At 34.0% G+C, this 18,658-nt stretch overlaps 1 protein-coding gene across 25 annotated transcripts in view; it reads right to left on the bottom strand.

Annotated features, from left to right (window-relative positions):
* Positions 1–18,658, bottom strand: part of CHL1 (cell adhesion molecule L1 like) — a 229,883-nt gene that overhangs the window by 73,644 nt on the left and 137,581 nt on the right. For all 25 annotated transcript variants that reach the window (XM_021069242.1, XM_021069258.1, XM_021069259.1 and 22 more), the window contains 3 exons: positions 14,760–14,947; positions 8,624–8,729; positions 4,642–4,829 (listed from right to left, as the gene is read on the bottom strand). In XM_021069242.1, the coding sequence (XP_020924901.1) occupies positions 4,642–4,829; positions 8,624–8,729; positions 14,760–14,850 (385 nt within the window). In that variant the 5' untranslated portion in view covers positions 14,851–14,947. The remainder of the gene's footprint in view (positions 1–4,641; positions 4,830–8,623; positions 8,730–14,759; positions 14,948–18,658) is intronic.

The following is an 18,658-nucleotide window of genomic DNA, read 5'->3' as shown; positions in this document are numbered from 1 at the left end:
ATACAAACAATGCTACCGTGGATATTCCTGGTGAACACGGGTAAGGGGCACATGCTTATGAGCAAGGGAATGGAATTTCTGGGTCAGAGGTGAGAATATCTTTAACTAAAGAGGTGGTAAAAAAAAAAATCTGTCCACTGTCCAAGCAGTAAACCATCCTCTCATCAATGTTAAGTACAAGTTATGGTAGCTGCATACTCCCACCTAAAAATGTTCTTCTCAGAATTTGTAATATTTCACAATTTTGTGGGATCAAGCGCTTTTATTATTTGGGTTAATCTATTTCTGAGTACTACTGATGTTAAACACATTTTCATATTTGTACTGGTCATTCCAGTCTGAGGTGCAAGTGTTTATCTTTGCCACTTTGTTTTTTTTTTTTTTTTTTCTTAGAGGTTTGTAAATCATTTAGAAACACATTAATATTATCTTTAGTTATGTTCATTGGGAATCCTTTTTTCTGAGTTGTGACTTTTTTCCCTTTCCTCCTGGGGTCTTGTGATGAATAGGGGATCTAACAATTAAACGTAGTCAAATTATCTTTAATGATTTCCTTAATGGAACTTTAATTTGTCTTGTTTAAGAAATCTCCCTACCCTGATAATGTAAATACAATCATTTTCTAGATTTTAAAAATACCTTTCTCATGCAGCTTCAAGTCTTTAATCTATCTTGACTGAATTTCTTACATGATGTGAGCTAAGACTTCAAATAAATGCATCTCTATGTGGATACTCAGTTGTTCCACACCATTTAGTTAAAGGAAGGGGGAAAGGGAAGAAGTGGGGAAGGGAGGAAGGAGAAAAGGAAGAGGGAGGAGGGAGGAAAGGAAGAGGAAGGGGAGGAAAAAGGAAGGAGAAGGAAAATCCCTGTCAGCTCTTTCGCACTATTTTCACATGTATGAGGCCTTGTTTCTGGGTATTCCATGCTGTTGCATTGGCTCTAACCCTGTGCAAAACCAGAGGCTTCGTTACTGGAATTTTAAACTGAGTCCTGTTACCTGATAAGGCCAAGTCTTCCTGACTTGTTCTTTTCTTTCTTTTCTTTTTTTTTTTTTTTTTTTTTTTTTTTTGCTTTTTAGGGCCACATGTGCGTCATATGGAGGTTCCCAGACTCAGGGTCGAATCAGAGCTATAGACACTGGCCTACACCACAGCCACAGCAATGCAGGATCCAAGCCACATCTGTGACTTACACTACAGCTCATGTCAATGCCAGATCCTTAACCCACTGAGCGAGGCCAGGAATCGAACCCACATCCTCATGGCTTCTAGTAGAGTTCGTTACCTGCTGAGCCATGAAGGGTACTCCCTGACTTGTTATTATTCTTCAAGTTTCTACCAAACCTTGTACTTTGTTCCTTAACCATATTTGTGAATCAACAGATTATGTGCTACAAATAGATAAAAAACAAACCACAGAGATTCTGAGTTCAATTATTCTATATATAAAGTCATAAAAGAATTAACCTTTAACCTTAACTGGGTCTTCAAATCAATGAAATGTATTTTTCCATTTTTCTAGATCTTTAAAAAATGTTTTTCAATAAATATGTGTACTGGGGGAGTTCCCGTCGTGGCGCAGTGGTTAACAAATCCGACTAGAAACCATGAGGTTGCGGGTTCGGTCCCTGCCCTTGCTCAGTGGGTTAACGATCTGGCGTTGCCATGAGCTATAGTGTGGGTTGCAGACGCGGCTTGGATCCAGCGTTGCTGTGGCTCTGGCGTAGGCCGGTGACTGCAGCTCCGATTCAACCCCTAGCCTGGGAACCTCCATATGCTGCGGGAGCGGCCCAAGAAATAGCAAAAAAAAAAAAAAAAAAAAAAAGACAAAAAAATATGTGTACTTCGCACACTTCCTTCTTGAATTTAGTTTCTGATTTTATATCACTGTCCACCTTCCCTTTCCTTTTCTTTTAGTTTATTAACCTGTCATCTGAAGATAGCTCATTCATTTTCACCCTAAAATTATGTTGCCTAATAAGCTTAGATCATTTATTTTCATCATTTCTTCTTTTCTAAAGTATTTTTTAGAATGGAAAAAAAAAAAAAAAGAAAAAAAGAAAGGCCCTCTATAGGCGGTTACCGTCGTGGTACAGCGGAAAGGAATCTGACTAGGAACCATGAGGTTGCAAGTTTGATCCCTGGCCTCACTCAGTGGGTTAAGGATCCAGCGTTGCCATGAGCTGTGGTAGAGGTCATAGGCGCAGCTCGGATCTGGCATTGCTGTGGCTGTGTCTGTGGCCAGCAGCTGTAGCTCCTATTCCACCCCTAGCCTGGGAACCTCCATATGCCCTGGGTGTGGCCCTAAAAAGACAAAAAGAAAAAAGAAATCCCTCTATATAAAGCTTTAGTTGCCTCAGCATGTTGTTAGGCATAGTTTCTACTAGCATCACTTCAAAATATATTCTATTTTTCTTTGTCATTTCTTATTTGACCTTTAATTTCTTAGACATGTGCTCATTATTTTTCAAAGATCTAAGACATTTTCTGATTTTCTTTTTAATACTGCTTTCTAACCATTGTATTTTGGTCATATTTACTTCATAGCTAATATACCATCAGATACTGAAAAACATTCTGCAGTTTTAGGTATAATGTTCTCTATACATGTTCATTGACCAGAGCTTACTATTTTAAAATCTTCTATGTGTGCTTTCTTTCTTTTTTTTTTTTTTGATTTTTCTTTTTTTATTTTTTTGCTTTTTAGGGCCACCCCTGCAGAATATAGAGGTTCCCAGGTTAGGGATCTAATTGGAGCTACGGCCACAGCCGCAGCAACACAGGATCTGAGCCATGTCTGCAACCCACACCACAGCTCACGGCAGTGTGAGATCCTTAACCCACAGAGACCAGGGATTGAACCTGCAACCTCATGGTTCCCAGTTGGGTTCATTTCCTTTGTGCCAGGGTAGAAGCTCCTTCTTTGTGCTTTCTAATGTTTCCTCTGCTTGAACTATCAAATAATGAAACAGATATGTTAATATCTATCATTATTATGATAGATTTGTCTATTTCCCCTTGTCATTCTGGTTATGCTAAATATATATTCCTATTATATAAGCCTAATAAATAAATCTCTAGGAAGCCTTTATAAAATAAAGTCTATTTTGACTGATATTAATACAGCCACACCTTCTTTCTTTTGAATATTATTTATCTATTCAAGATATTTATTCACAATATCTATTTCGCTATGCAAAAGACAGGACATCTTTTCCATCTTGTTAGTTTCACCAATTCTACTTCCTTATGGTTTGGATGTGTTATGTGGCAAACTATAGCTTTTTAAAAATCTTGGAGCATTTCATCTTACTTTCATCTTTGAATTAGTGATATATTTAGATTTATTTCTATAGAATCTTCCTTCTTTTTCTCTCCTTTCTTACCTTTTTCTTCTTCCTCACAAAACATAGTTTGATAATCATTCACACTTTGCTCTATACTTTTCATGTAATTATTCTACATACTTTAAAATGTATACTTTATGTGTAAGAGTCTAAATTTGATGATCTAAATTCTCTCATCTAGAGCAATATAAGGGCTTTAAAAAAATTTAAACTTGGCCCCCTTATCCCAACTTTGAGGGTAATGCCCACATGTTCTTTCATTATTGCTTTTTCTGTAATTTGTATACATTCTGCTCCCCCACAAAAAATGTCCATATCCAGAAGGTCTACAACTTTGAGCCCCTTCAGTGTCTAGAACTCTGAAAGAAAAAATTGCCCTATCGAAATTCTTGACAGTTTTATACCTAAGAATTTATTTTGTAAACTCTTTGGTTGGAATCAAGTAATTTTGGATACTTTAAAATCTGGGAAAATGAATGACCAAGTGTGGAAGTCGGTCATCAGAGACACCATGCCACAGAGACCAGATCTGGTAATGATGAAGCCACTTATTCTTGGTAATATCTATTGATAAATAACACTCTTAACTGTAAGGCAGTTTACAGTTTTCCATGATTGCTATTTAAGGAAGATGCAACAAACTTATACTAATTACTTGTTCTCCTCGCCTAATGGGCAACCATAATATTGAAGTTAGGTGAGGCTATGTGATTTGCTTTGCCCCACCTAAACAAACTATGAGTAGCAGCTGTTGATGTAACTTCCTATTGGAAGCAATTTTTCATGCCCTCTGTCCCAGACTCTTTAACCATAATGGCACAAGAGACAGTGTGCACTGTCTGGTGCACTGACACATCTGGTGCAGACACAGGACAAAGATTTCTTCAACAGCTCGGATCTCCAAGAGGTGACATGGAAAACAGCTGCCCTAAAGAGCTGCTAGAACCACAGCCCTGTTAACACAAGGGCTTGGGGATTACTTGTTACCACAGTATAACTTAGCCAAACCCAAATCATATTTTTAGCTTAATTTCATCCTACGAGGCAAAACAAATATTCTCTTTTTCCATGTTAGAAATATTATTAGTGAAACACAGCAAAAATTATGTTGCTCTCAAGGTCACTGACTTCTAAATATCAAGACCTGGAAGATAATTCTCTCATAAATAAAATATAAGGCCTATATGAGCTGATTAAATTAATAATGTGTTATTTCACTGCAGCCTAGTATAACTTATATTTAACATTTCAATAAAACGTTTGTAAAATGAAATCTCCACTGTAATACCTACTTGGAACTATAAATTCAATTTCTTCCGACATAGCAACTCCCAATTTATTAGATGCGAAGCAGCGGTATTTCCCTTGAAAGTGAGATATGTGCCCTTCATTTGGGATCCTGAATGTTCCTGAGTTGTTAGACACAATTATCCGAGGGTCAGACAGCTCAAAATGCTTGTCGTCCTTAGTCCACGAATATCTTTAAGATAAAATTAAAGTTAGCAATACTGAAAAATAATACTTCTTAAAGTATTCATAAACAAATATAGAGAAATGACAAATCCAAGATATTTTATAGTAATAAATATATATTTAATTGAATAGAATACAAAAAAGTCTCCGAAGAAACTGAGAAATTCTATGAGCTGGTATAAACTGAATGTTAATACCTCCTTAAAATTCATATGTTGAAACTTAATTCCCATGTAACAGTATTTGAAGTAAGGGTCTTAGGGAGGTGATTAGGTCATGTGGGTGGAGTCCTCACAAATGGGATTAGTGTCCTTATGAAACTGACCCCAGAGAGCATTCCTGCTTCCTTCTGCCCTATGAGATAACAAGGAGAAGATGACTGTCTGTGAACCTGGAAGCAGGCCATCACCAGACACCCAATCTGCCAGTGACTTCAACTTGGTCCTCTTGCCTCCAGAACTGTTTAGAAAAATGTAGGCTTATTTAAGGCACTCAATGTGTGGTATTTTTCTTATAGCACACTGAACTGACTGAGACACAAGCCATGAAAAAGCTGTGATACTGAAAGGGGGGAAAAAGTGAAAATAGGTTTTGTTTTTTTTTCAATTAAAATTATATTTAAAATATGTTTTCCAGTTAGGAAGATAATGCAGGGTCTTTACTAGTATTTCAGAGACTTATAATATTTGGAGACTAGAAAATATAAACATACAATATGTCAATGTGTACGTGTGTGCCAGTGTGTGTGTGTGTAAAGAGCTCAAAATTCAAAAATACACAAGCAAGTCCTATTTGGTCATATTTCCTTATCAATATTTTATACATATTTGTAACATAGTTGAGACAACAATGAATTGGAGCTTTTCCAATTATTACAATGCTACTTAAGACAGATTTTGTGACTGTATTATCTTCTGTCTTATGGTTACTATGTAAGTCATTTATTTCCATTTTTCCCTTTTATGAACAATATTGTTATAAAAACATATTTTTGGTATTTACCCAAATATTTAATTACGCTAACTCCTTAAAAGTGAGATTGATAAACCAATAACATAAGTAAAATTTCATAGCTTTTGATAAATACTGCAGAATTGTATTTTACAAAAATATACAAAGTCCCACTCCCATAGGTGACAGTGCCAGTTCTATGGAAAAGGCTGTAAAAAGCTTTTTAAGTATTTATCAATCCAATAGATAATGACTTTCCAATTAGATTTTATATAGTATTTTATATATGAGTTACTCATGCAAATGTGAATGTTTTAAGACAATGTAGTCTTACATAATCTGATTATTCTTTTTTAATTTTTTTGCTTTTTCAGGGCCACATGTGCAACATATGAAAGTTCCCAGGCTAGGGGTTGAATCAGAGCTGCAGCTGCAGGCCTATACTATAACCAGAGCAATCACAGCATCCTAGCTGCATCTGCAGTCAACACCAGAGCTCACGGCATTGCCAGATACTTAACCCATTGAGTAAGGCCAGGGATTGAACCCGCATCCTCATGGATACTAGCTGGGTTCATTACTGCTGAGCCACAGCAGGAACTCCTGATTATTCTTTTAAAAAGAGTAACAAATCTTCATGAGATACACATTTTTGTTAGGAGCATGCCTTTGTCTCAACAAATTCTTTTATTTCTTTTCTGTTTTATATATTTTTATGTTTTTATTATAGTTGATTTACAATGTTCTTTCAATTTTTGCTGTATAGCAAAGTGACCCAGTTATACATACATATACATTTTTTTTCATATTATCCTCCTTCATGTTCCATCACAAATGATTAGATACAATTCACTGTGCTATACAGCAGGATCTCATTGGAAATGAGATATGCAATGTGTTTATATTTTACTGGATTTACTTACAAAAGAGCACATAGAATCTATTCTTTAAAATTCCAATACATTGACTAGGCTAACTCCACATATTTGAAGATTTCTAATTGGTGACATGTTACTTCTTTTCCTTCATTCAAGTTTTCTTTTATCCTCCTCCCCAATTTAGATGCTTCATAGTTCATGTTACACAGTTTTTGATGTTACTTTTGTTGATATTACTGTTACTATTAAAATTGCTGCTTTTGTTCTTTTTAGTATTGTGATAGGATATTTTTATCTCTCTTGTTATCTAGTTATTTTCTGTTTTATATAGGCCCTTAATAACATTTCAAAAGATTAATAATTGACTACTTAATGCAATCTTTCATATTTATAAAATCTTGTTTTTGTCCCATGAATTTTCTTGGGTTTTCAGATAGAATAGGAAATTATCTAATAATTATAGTAACAATGTTAAATATATTATCTCAAAATTTACAGACTTTATATTCTTGCATAAGTGGTATCGGACATGGCTTGAGAAAAATAAACAGTGCTAATAGCAGATATTCTATTACTGATTCTGAATTTATTGAAAATACCAGTAGTTCAGAATTGAACTCAATACTAGATATTGACATGATAAATGCAGTTCATCATTAATCATCTTTGGTGATTGTATGGTATTATCTTTTGACATAATAATTCAGTTAATTAATAGTAATAAATGTCATAATATTGGTTGATCCATATTTACTTTGATTAAATTCTCCTTCATTCCAAAATGATTATATCCATATTTACATATATTAATTGCCTGTATTCTATATGGTAAAAGATGGAAATAGCAACAATTGACAATTTAACATGTTAATGATTCACTAATAATTTTTTAAAATATCAAATTATCAGGCAATAAAGCTGGTAGTCATAATACCATCTTAAATAATTTCTATTTTTCAATGGATATAAAATAATCAGGTAAATCAATAAAAGTATGCAGGTTTGCTTCCCACTTTAGAATCATGTAAAACTTTTAAAGTCATGATTTCTCCCTGCATCTTTTCTTTCCTCACTCTCAATCCACACATATTTCTTTCTCTCAAAACTAGGAGGTACTTAGAAAAAACTTTATCAGCAATTATGATCACGTAGCATCAAGTTTATTTCACTACTAATATTAGATAGTAATACACATGTACAATGTATTCTGCCATCTGAGATAACTAAACATTTCTATGACAATATCAAGTAACAACCATCACTGAATATGTTGTGTCACATTTAAAGACACACAATAGGGAGTTCCCGTCATGGTGCAGTGGTTAACGAATCCGAATCCGACTAGGAACCATGAGGTTGCGGGTTCAGTCCCTGCCCTTGCTCAATGGGTTAACGATCCGGAGTTGCCATGAGCTGTGGTGTAGGTCACAGGCGCGGCTCGGATCCAGCGTTGCTGTGGCTCTGGCGTAGGCCAGTGGCTACAGCTCCAATTGGACCCCTAGCCTGGGAACCTCCATATGCCGCGAGAGCGGCCCAAGAAATGGCAAAAAAAAGACAAAAAAAAAAAAAAAAAAAGGCGATTTAAAAAAATAAAAATAAAAAAAATAAAGACACACAATATTAATTATGTATAGAATATTGTTCATAAATATATTAACTGTTGGCTTAATAAATGCCACCTTCCACCAAGTAGAATATAATTTCTATTTTTAGTTTCCACAATGCCAAAATTTATGCTAAGTATTTAACCTATGAAAATTTATTTTATGGTAAACATAATTTTAACTGGCAGAAGAACATATGTAAAATAACCAAATTTATTTTTATATACACAGCTATCATTCATTTGAAAGTCATTACTCAATCATATATAGATTTATAGTTCAGCAGGCTTATGATGATTAGAGTAAAAAAAAATGTATAAAGGATTGTACACATTTAAACAATTATTTAATTTGAAGGAAATACTCACTTTGGTTCTGGATTTCCTTTAGCTTCACATTCAATTTGAAAATATTCATCAAAGGGAAAGGCAACTTGCACTTTTGACTGTTTTATGATTGTTGGAACCTGTTGAACTAAATATTAAAGTATGTATTTAAATAATATGCTCTTCAAAAACTGGGTGAAGTTAGTTTAATTAGAAAAGAAACACTTTAAACATGCTTTCTATATTGGTAAGTAAAAGGATTATAAAAAGAATGGAAATTATAGAACAAATATGACTTCCTCTTTGTAAAATTATTTAACTGTAAGGAATATACTTCACTGCTGTCAATTCATGTTGCCCTATACGTTTTATTTTACTTAAACCCAGAATAATGTAACAATTTTTAAAGCAGAAAAAAAATTGCCATATGAACGCAAGTTTAAAACATCTATGTTTAAATTACTGACATTTGGTCTGTGTTGATGCGTATATGCATTTTGCTTAGTTCATCCATTTTGCCAATTCTGTTTTCTCTTTACAGTTTTCTAAGACATTATAATTAATTTACTACTTTTATATTTCTTCCCATTGATATTTGATAACTTATTTGATCATTTTATTATTGGTCATTCAATTTTTTTGCATTCATAGACAGCCTCAAGCATACAGATTTCTCCTTTATTGATTTATGATAAATTTCCAGGCAGGGACACAAATGGTAATGACACTGGATAAATACTAATATCATTTCTCAAAATATTTACCACAAACAACATATGAATAGAGTGGTTTCCCACATCCTTGCCACCAATGAACACTAGCATTTTAAAATAAAATACTTGGAGTTCCTGTTGTGATGCAGTGGTTAACGAATCTGACTAGGAACCATGAGGTTGCAGGTTTGATCCCTGGCCTTGCTCAGCACGGGTTAAGGATCCGGTGTTGCCGTGAGCTGTGGTGTAGGTCACAGATGCAGCTCGCAGCCTGGGTCCCGCGTTGCTGTGGCTCCAGTGCAGGCTGGTAGCTACAGCTCCCATTTGACCCCTAGCCTGGGAAACTACACATGCCACAGTAGTGGCCCTAGAAAAGGCAAAAAGGGAAAAAAATAAAATAAATGAAATACTTTACCAGTTACTACCAAAAAAAAATTACCTCCTCATTCTCTTTATTTTTATTTCCATTTACTGCTTTTGTTGTATTTTTCCCTGAGCTTGTTTATTATTTTCTATTTCCAATGGATAAATTTTTCTTTTATGACTTTTTTCACATTTGGAAGCTTGAGGGTAATTTTTCCCTGATAGACTTTAACATTAACAATCATTAGTATAAAAATTATAGCTAATAAGTAGTGATATCATTTAAACAGATTCCACATATTCACTTATTTCTTCATCTTGTGATAAACACTATTAGTGTTTGGTAAGTTAAGAAACCATCGAGATGGTTAAAAAGTAGGGGGTGACTTTGTCTCTCCCCATTCCAAGCAATGGGACTGCATTTCTGACAATTGTGGCTATAAAATTAATGTAAGTAATAGATGCAAACTATTGCCTTTGGAATGGATAAGCAATGAGATTCTGCTGTAGCACTGGGAACTATGTCTGGTTACTTGTGACGGAGCATGATAATGTGAGAAAAAGGAATATATACATGTATGTGTGACTGGGTCACCTTGCTGTGCAGTAGAAAATTGACAGAACACTGTAAAACAACAATTTAAAAAATAAAAATCATTATAAAAAATAAATAAAATAAATGTAATAATGCTGAAGTTAAGAACTCTTATTAAGTTTCGAATTGCAAATCATGACATATGTAAAAACCTACTGTCCAGGAGCAGTGAATAGTTTCCAAAATAAAACATTACCATTTTAGTGCAGTTCTTACAACCTCTATAAGGAGATGATTGAATTCACCAGGACGTCTAAACGGTTCAGCAGCAGAAAAGTTCTGAGTGTGATGTTCATGAGTAATATTCCACTGTGAAGCTACAAATAGGCCTTAAACTCTGTGACATTGAGCCAGGCCCTGAATCACTCTGTTTTATCATTTATAGAATTAGAGATTCAAGCCAGATAAACAGAATTTTTTTTTCAGTCACTGAACTCCCTGACATTGTTAAAAAACATAGGAAAGCCCAAAGTGCTTTTGTTCATGTAGGTTATTTTTTAATAATATTTATCATTTACAAATTATAACAGAAATATTATAAATATGTATTAACTCATTTAAAAGAATCCTATAATTTGTGAAAATAGCATATTTTATCAAAAATAATAAATATAATAAGAGTGGCTTTGTAAATATAATGATTTACAGTGGCTTTACTGTAAATCACTTTAATGTATTAATAGAAGGCAGCTTGATTCTCATATCTACTTCTATGTCCAATATGTTTCAATAAGTTGTTTTGTTGAAATAAATGAAGAAAATCATATTTTACAGAAAAGTGAACTTGAAAAGGGTGAAAAGTTTTACAGCGCTTTCTGATAATTGTGGGTATTGTTCTTAACAAAGTACAGCAAAATTCAACAAGTGGTATTTCCTTAAAGCTTATTATAATATGGAATCTAAAACCCTATGGATAAATTCTCATATTCTGTCATATTAAAATGTTTTATCCATGGGTACTTTTTGATTCATGCATAATTTTGCAGCATCATATGATATTCACTTGGAATAAAATTCTCTTTCACTAAGTTTTGCAGATCTTCCAAATACTGACACATTTGTTAGTATCAGCACTGATCTAAGAAAAGTCTTAATGTTGGGAAGCTGCCAAGCTCACAGGAGAAGACAGAAATTTTCTAAAATTCTAATTTCTGCTTAAACACTCAAATTTTATCATTGACAGTGTATATATAATCAGTTGTTTTTCTTGAAGTGACAGGCTCACTTGGGTCATTTTGGGAAAATCTCCATCAAAGTAGTCAAATTCTGTCAGTTGTACTTTTAAGTAAAAATGACATTTGGTTTGACACTCAAAGATTGACACATCCAAGGAACAGAGACTACCATAATCATTCCTTACACAGCAGAATGATTTTACATATATTTCCAAGTTCATCCCATAAAATTTCAGAAGCATGGACTCAAAGATAAAGATTTAATAAAATCATTAATGTTTAACTATTTCAACATGGACAATTTTACGCAAAAGTGTTTTATTTTTGCTTTTTAGATTTTCTGTTGGTTTGTTTTGCTGTGTGGATATGAGGAATCCTATGAACATTAGTACAGTTTTGGCCTTGATCTGTGCTGTGAAACTGCAGATTTACCACCATTGCTTTCATAACATCAGTGGAAATGTGAGCATGGTAAAGAAGGAAAAATGACATCTCAGTATTATTATGAAACATCTGATCTTGTGGACTGCCTGAACAGATAAATCTCTGACCTGAGGTGTCCATGAATCACATTTTGAGGGCTGATGGCCAGTCTAGAATAATAACTCAATGCTATTTCTAATTCTAAGATTCCATTTTCTTTACTTGTGCCTAATGATTTTGATTAACTGAATTTTACTAGCTTAGTGACATTAGCCCACTTCAGGCTTTATCCACTGGATATTCATAAATATTTTAATAGCATGCAGAAAACATTCATATCATCATTGACATTTACCTGGTTTCTGATTACTACTATTTCTAGGTAGAGCAGGTCTTGAGCTTATTGCTAATTCACATTGTTTAAATGTTATTACAGTTATAAATGGTGAGGAATGATGCATGATAGTAACAGTCCCTGAGATATCAGCTAATAACTTGTGAACAACTTGTTTATTAGAACATTATTCTTTCTTAAATTTGCTAAGGTTGTAACTAATTATTCAGGGAATGGAGCTAATAACCTTTGGGCGTTTATAAGAATATATATTCTACATTATAAATCCTTTCCTCCATAATGAGCCCAATTACAGAGACACCATACTCGTTGACATTCAAATTGGATACCTGCCTTTGTTGCATTTGCCAGTGAGAGCTCTAGAGTGCTAAAATCAATGGATAATATTCACATGTTCTGAAAACATGTCATTAATATTTTATAACAATTGCTGTCTAAGGATATTAAAGTGAGAAAATACATAAGTAACAGAGACAATCAGAATAAAAATGTGTCTTATGGACTAATATAGGACTTCATAGTCTTCACCACTTAATGAACTAAATGAAGAAAGATGGAGCGAAAATGAGTATTCTATGGTCAGGAATCTGAATCAATAATTCCAGTCCATCTTTGGTGCTATTGGGAAGAAAATGCACATTTTTTTTTATTTTTTTATTTTTAGTGCCGCACCTGTGGCATATGGAAGTTTCTAGGCTAGGGCTAAAATTGGAGATACTGCTGCTGGCATACACCACAGCAACACAGGATCCGACCTGAGTCTGTGATCTACACTGCAGCTCACTGCAACACTAGATCCCTGACCCACTGAGTAGGACCAGGGATCGAATCCACACTCTCATGGATACTAGTTGGATTAGTTTCTGCTGCAACACAAGGGGCACTCTGAAAATGTAAAATTATTAGCCCCTTTTCCACAAAGATCACCAAGAACCTCTTAATTTGTCACTGCATACGCAAGCCAAATAATCTACTAAAGATGAATTATTTCAGGTTCTTGACCAATATTTATTCAAACAGGCCCTTAGATGGTATGTAGGTTAACAGGTTTCACCTTAATTTAAACAAAACTTGAAATGTGTACCTCTGATGCACAGGTAAGTGAAATTCCTTAAGAAGGGTGAGTATTGAAACAGAGACTTGACCATGTCTCAAGGATACTATCTCAAGGATAGTAGTGAAACCCTTGGGGTTGAACTACAAATGTAAGGCTGACCAAAGTACGTATGTGAAAAAACTACATTAAGTTATTTGAGGAAGCCCTAAGACAATGGATTTAAAACATACTATATAGTCAGAGAATTATTTCTTTTTCTAATCACACTCAGACTGTACCAGTACTTTAGAAGAAAAGTTTCAGTTCAGTGTTAGCACCTTTTTAACATTTATTCAACTTTCTAAGTCAAGACTGATTCTCTGAAATTTAGATGATTGGGAAAGATCATTTTCAATACTAAGATTCTACAGACAATCAATATCTCTTATAACTTGCCAAATTATATCTGGAAGAGAGGGTAGAGATGAATACTTGAACAATATAGATATAAATATCTAAATAATCTCTCAATGGTCTTTTTTTTTAATAACTCCATGGTCTTATAAAGAAATTTCCCAACCCATATACATAAATTGTTTGCAGATGTATTATTGTTTGAACCTTTAATTACTATAACTTCTTCAAACTGATTTATGATGGTTAAAGATTTGTACCCATTTTTACCAACATATGTTATGTCACATATATATGTAATACAGGTATATCTATGTTATATATGTGTATGTATATATCCATAAAAAAACTGACTAACCTTTTGATATTTATTCACCCTGCAGAATGCTCTAAAACTTTATACTGTGAAAATGGCTTTTTAATATTTTCCTAATTAATTTTTTATTCTAAAATATATCATCATTAAGGAAAATTATACAAAGTTTACCCAATTCCTCTTTGTTGAATGAGAGATAATGTGAGTCACAATTCTCCCCAAAATAAACTAATCTGATATATAAAAGCAATAGCTGTTGATAACATTACAGATTACCTTACATAGTAAAATACCACCTGATCTATAGGTTATTTTTCTCCATATTTGCCGAGTTCACATAAGAAGATAAGCTAAGCTACAAATTAATTATAGAAGGCTTGGGAGATTGGGATGGCATATGTATATTCTAGAATATGGAATGGGTGGTCAATGGGGACCTGCTGTATAGCACAGGGAACTCAACATCCTATGATAACCTATATAGGAATGGATATGTGTACATGTATAACTGAATCACTCTGCTGTACAGCAGAAATTAACACAACAAGGTTAACCAACCACATGTCAATAACTTTTTTTAAAAGAAGAAAATAAATAATTATAGCAAGCAGCCAAATATAAGCCTTCTAAAAATTTTAAGAGGAGGACATGAATTCTGATGGTAGACTGCAGCAAAATCTGTAGAAATATGGTAGGAAAATCACATCCTCAATATATTATTATTTTACTTAAGAATCAAAATACAAATATGGATTTCCATAAGTAGGTACTGAATATTGTCACACTACCTGAAAGTGGTATATCAACAGCCATGGAGAATTTTAACAAGAAGAAAATTAGAGATGTGATTACTCTTCTTCCACTGAACAGCATCTCCATTGCTCTTGAGGAAGGAGGCAGCCCAGAAAGAATGAAAATCTTAATGTCTCCTCTTACTTTTGGTTTCAAACTGAGAAGAACGTGGTTAACCTGGAAACTAAAATTAATTAATCAATTAATTCAAAAGAAAAAAACATAGTAACATATACCCTAAATTCAGGTATGCTGAAAGATCAACAGAACAGAAATTAAATGTAGTTTTCCTTTTGCAATAATTTCCTCTTTATGAAACTGTTTTTCTATAACTCCACATGACCATAATCAGTTTTTTCTACTTATATTTAAAATAAAAAAAGTTGATAAATGCTATATGGTAAACCATAAACTATTCCAGTGAATCATATCTTTTGACCACAGAAATTGTCAACTTGGAAATCACTGTGATACATGCAAACAAGTGTCAGTGGCTACAAGATTAAGTTCATTTAATTTATTCCATTCTAAAGGTGGCTCTTCTTCAATCACTTCTTTATATCAGGCATCCAACCCTTTTTGAGGCACTCATTAAATATCAAAAACTTAACATTAATTTTTCTGGCAAAATCACCTTTCATATTCAAAGTTACCACACTAACAGAAGATGAATAGTAAGATATTGGGAAGGGAAAAAAGAAGAACAAATGGATAAAGACCAGTGACTTCAAACAAAACTTATAAATGTGGGCTTTGTTCAAGCAGAGATAATAGCATTAGTTACTTTCCACTTCAGCAGAACATTTATTGATTCCAATGTTGACATAAATAGAATAAGGATTAAAATAGCATGTTTCCCTTAATTTTTCTTATGATTTTCATTTTCTCCTGAAATATGCTAATAACAGACATTCAGACATTGTTTATATATATTCTTAAAAAGAAATTTGCAAAAAAAAAAAAAAGAAATTTGCTTTGAAATGTCAGCATCAGATTTTCAGATACACAATTTTCTTATTCTATAAAAATAACTCATTTATTCACTTATAACTAGTAGAAAAATTAATTCCTATAGAGTCAGATAAGCTACTACGTTTATATTTAATTCCAAGTATTTTGGCTTTTTTAATTTCACCTCAAATTGTACCTCATGTATGTAGGCCAAATTTAAAGTAGTTAACTAGGAGTTCCCGTCATGGCGCAGTGGTTAACGAATCCGACTAGGAACCATGAGGTTGCAGGTTCGGTCCCTGCCCTTGCTCAGTGGGTTAAGGATCCGGTGTTGCCGTGAGCTGTGGTGTAGGTTGCAGACCCGGCTTGGATCCCGCGTTGCTGTGGCTCTGGCATAGGCCGGTGGCTACAGCTGCGATTCGACCCCTGGCCTGGGAACCTCCATATGCCGCGGGAGCGGCCCAAGAAATAGCAACAACAACAACAAAAAGACAAAAAATAAATAAATAAATAAAAAATAATAAAAGTAGTAACTAATGTTACTGTTTTGCTGTTTTATTTAAAAATTTTGAGAGTCTGAAGAGATAACATTTATATTTTAATTGGAAAAAAGTTACATTGATCCCGAAGGAAAATACTCTCATCCTCCCCAAAAAAGTTGTGAATCTTGGTTCTTGAATTAGAGTAATGGCATTATTCTACTGTGTCTGATCTCAATCGACCCACCTGTAAAATGGGAACTGGAAAAAAATATTACCTTTGGGTAGATCACAATAAAATGACAAACCCCTTACCAGGGTAATTAAAAATACTTTCAAATGTGTCATTGTTAACTGACACCCATTTTCCTGGTGAAATCAAGTATTCCAATCAATGATATAAGATACAGAAACACTTCTTTTGTTATGAAAAGCAAAATATTGCCTGAGGACAAAAACTGAGTTCTAGGTGTTCCCCTGTGGCTCAGCCAGTTAAGGATCTGGCATGGTCACTGCTCTGGTTTTGGGTCGCTCCTGTGGTGCTGGTTCAGTCCCTGGGCCCAGAACTTCCACAGGCTGCAGTACAGCCAAAAAATGAAAAAAGAAAACTGAGTTCTACGAATTTGTACAAATTTGGAGCATACCGAGTCATTCAGCTATATCTAAGATGGAAGTCAAAAGAGAATATTAAAGCCTTTTCCTGTGAACTTTCCTTTTTCTTCTCTTCTGAACACTCTGATAATAGTAATCTAAATCCATTGTTTATAGTTATATATCACTCATACCTGTGATCTATTATTTAATATTTTGTTCCATATTCAGTGCTGATTTTTTTTTTAAGGACAACTCATGTATTTGTTTAATGAGCTGTCCTGTCTCTATAAGGAGTAAAGTTTTCATATACTATTAGGAGGTCATATTTCCAGATTAATATATCATCCTACCCTGAAATAGAGAGTATACATACTAGACAGCCAAATAAAGGAGAACAGGCTCAATTTCAATTAATCTATTGATTTAGGCTAGTAAGCTCAACAATCTCTAATTGCCATAGTAAAATATCTCATGGATACCAATTGTTCAATAGTGATTATATGACTTTTTTAATTTTAATGATTTTAATGACATGGACTTGATCCAAGAAATTAAATTCTCTCCCATAAAAGTATTCCACACTGAAGCCCAGGCTTAAAATAAGACTATAAATTAAGAGCCATAGCAAACGCTGATGACTCCATCCACTTCCAGAACATGGATAACGGTTAGTTTTATATCTGACCTTATCTTCTAAAGAGATTAGCTTCAATTTACCTGAGATTTACACATTAAGGAGCTGTTATATAAAAGTCATGGGAAGTTAAAATGTGACCCCCTGCAAGCAAGACTCCATTAGGTGGTAATGACGACAGCCCCCAAACAGCTTTCATATTGAAAAGAGAAAGTGAGTCATAATCTCATCATCAGAATCCATTATGGGCATACTATTTAGTAATTACGTTTTACAACAGTAAGATAGCAGTAAGAATATATTCCCATTTATCTATCTTCAAAGAATATGAATTTAATGCTTCACACCAGACCTCAAAATTAAAGCTATTATTGGAACTCAGGGTGGAGCTAACACTAAGACAAGAAAAAAAATACTAAACTATTTTTGGGGCACAGTCACATCAAGATGATGTCTGGTTGCATGACTAAGATAAAAAAAATTGATGAATTTTCATGAATCTGGATGAATTGGATTACATCTTCCTACTATGCTAGCTCATCCTCAGAAAGGAGAAAATCATCCTTGACATCTCTCTTAAAAGGAAATAGACGTCTTACTGTTATTAACAATTGATCCTTCCTGACTGCCTGAGCTTCTCCAGGATGACTTGTGTGTCAATGACTGAGAACATACTAGATAGGCTTGCATATTACATAGAACACTTCTAGAATAACAATAAGGAAATTAAGCTCTTTGTTGCCCCCAAACAATAGTCTCTAACATACACACATCAACATTACAAAGCGACCTCATAGATCCTTCTGATGTTCTTAAAATTGCTCACCTGTGGAAAATCTAAAAACAATTTACTTCCTTAATTTCAATTAATTTTCTGCTCTAAGAAATGGAAAAGAGAGTTTCATAGCCTTTCCATTCTACCTGGCCTCCCAAGTAAATGCCAAGATCCGGTGACCTGTGACCGATAGACCAACTATAGGAGAGAGTGATGTGTGCTCTAATAAAAACTTATAAAGTGGAGTCAGTTTCTCATGAGTTCAAAGCCATCACTTACTAAGTGGACTTGGGCAATTCACCCAACCTTTCTCACTCATCTCTATAAATGAATATAAGTTGCTGCTCTTTAAGCATACTTATGAGTGTTAAGTGAGGTAATATATTTCTAGCATATAAAACAGGATAACAAGTGAACTTTACTACTAGTGGTAGTGATGGTAACTTTGTTGGTAGTGGTAAT

This window comes from Sus scrofa, chromosome 13 (assembly GCF_000003025.6).
Source record: "Sus scrofa isolate TJ Tabasco breed Duroc chromosome 13, Sscrofa11.1, whole genome shotgun sequence".
Taxonomy (NCBI): domain Eukaryota; kingdom Metazoa; phylum Chordata; class Mammalia; order Artiodactyla; family Suidae; genus Sus; species Sus scrofa.
Note: the sequence above shows the minus strand (reverse complement) of the source record. Positions and strands in the feature narration are given on the sequence as shown.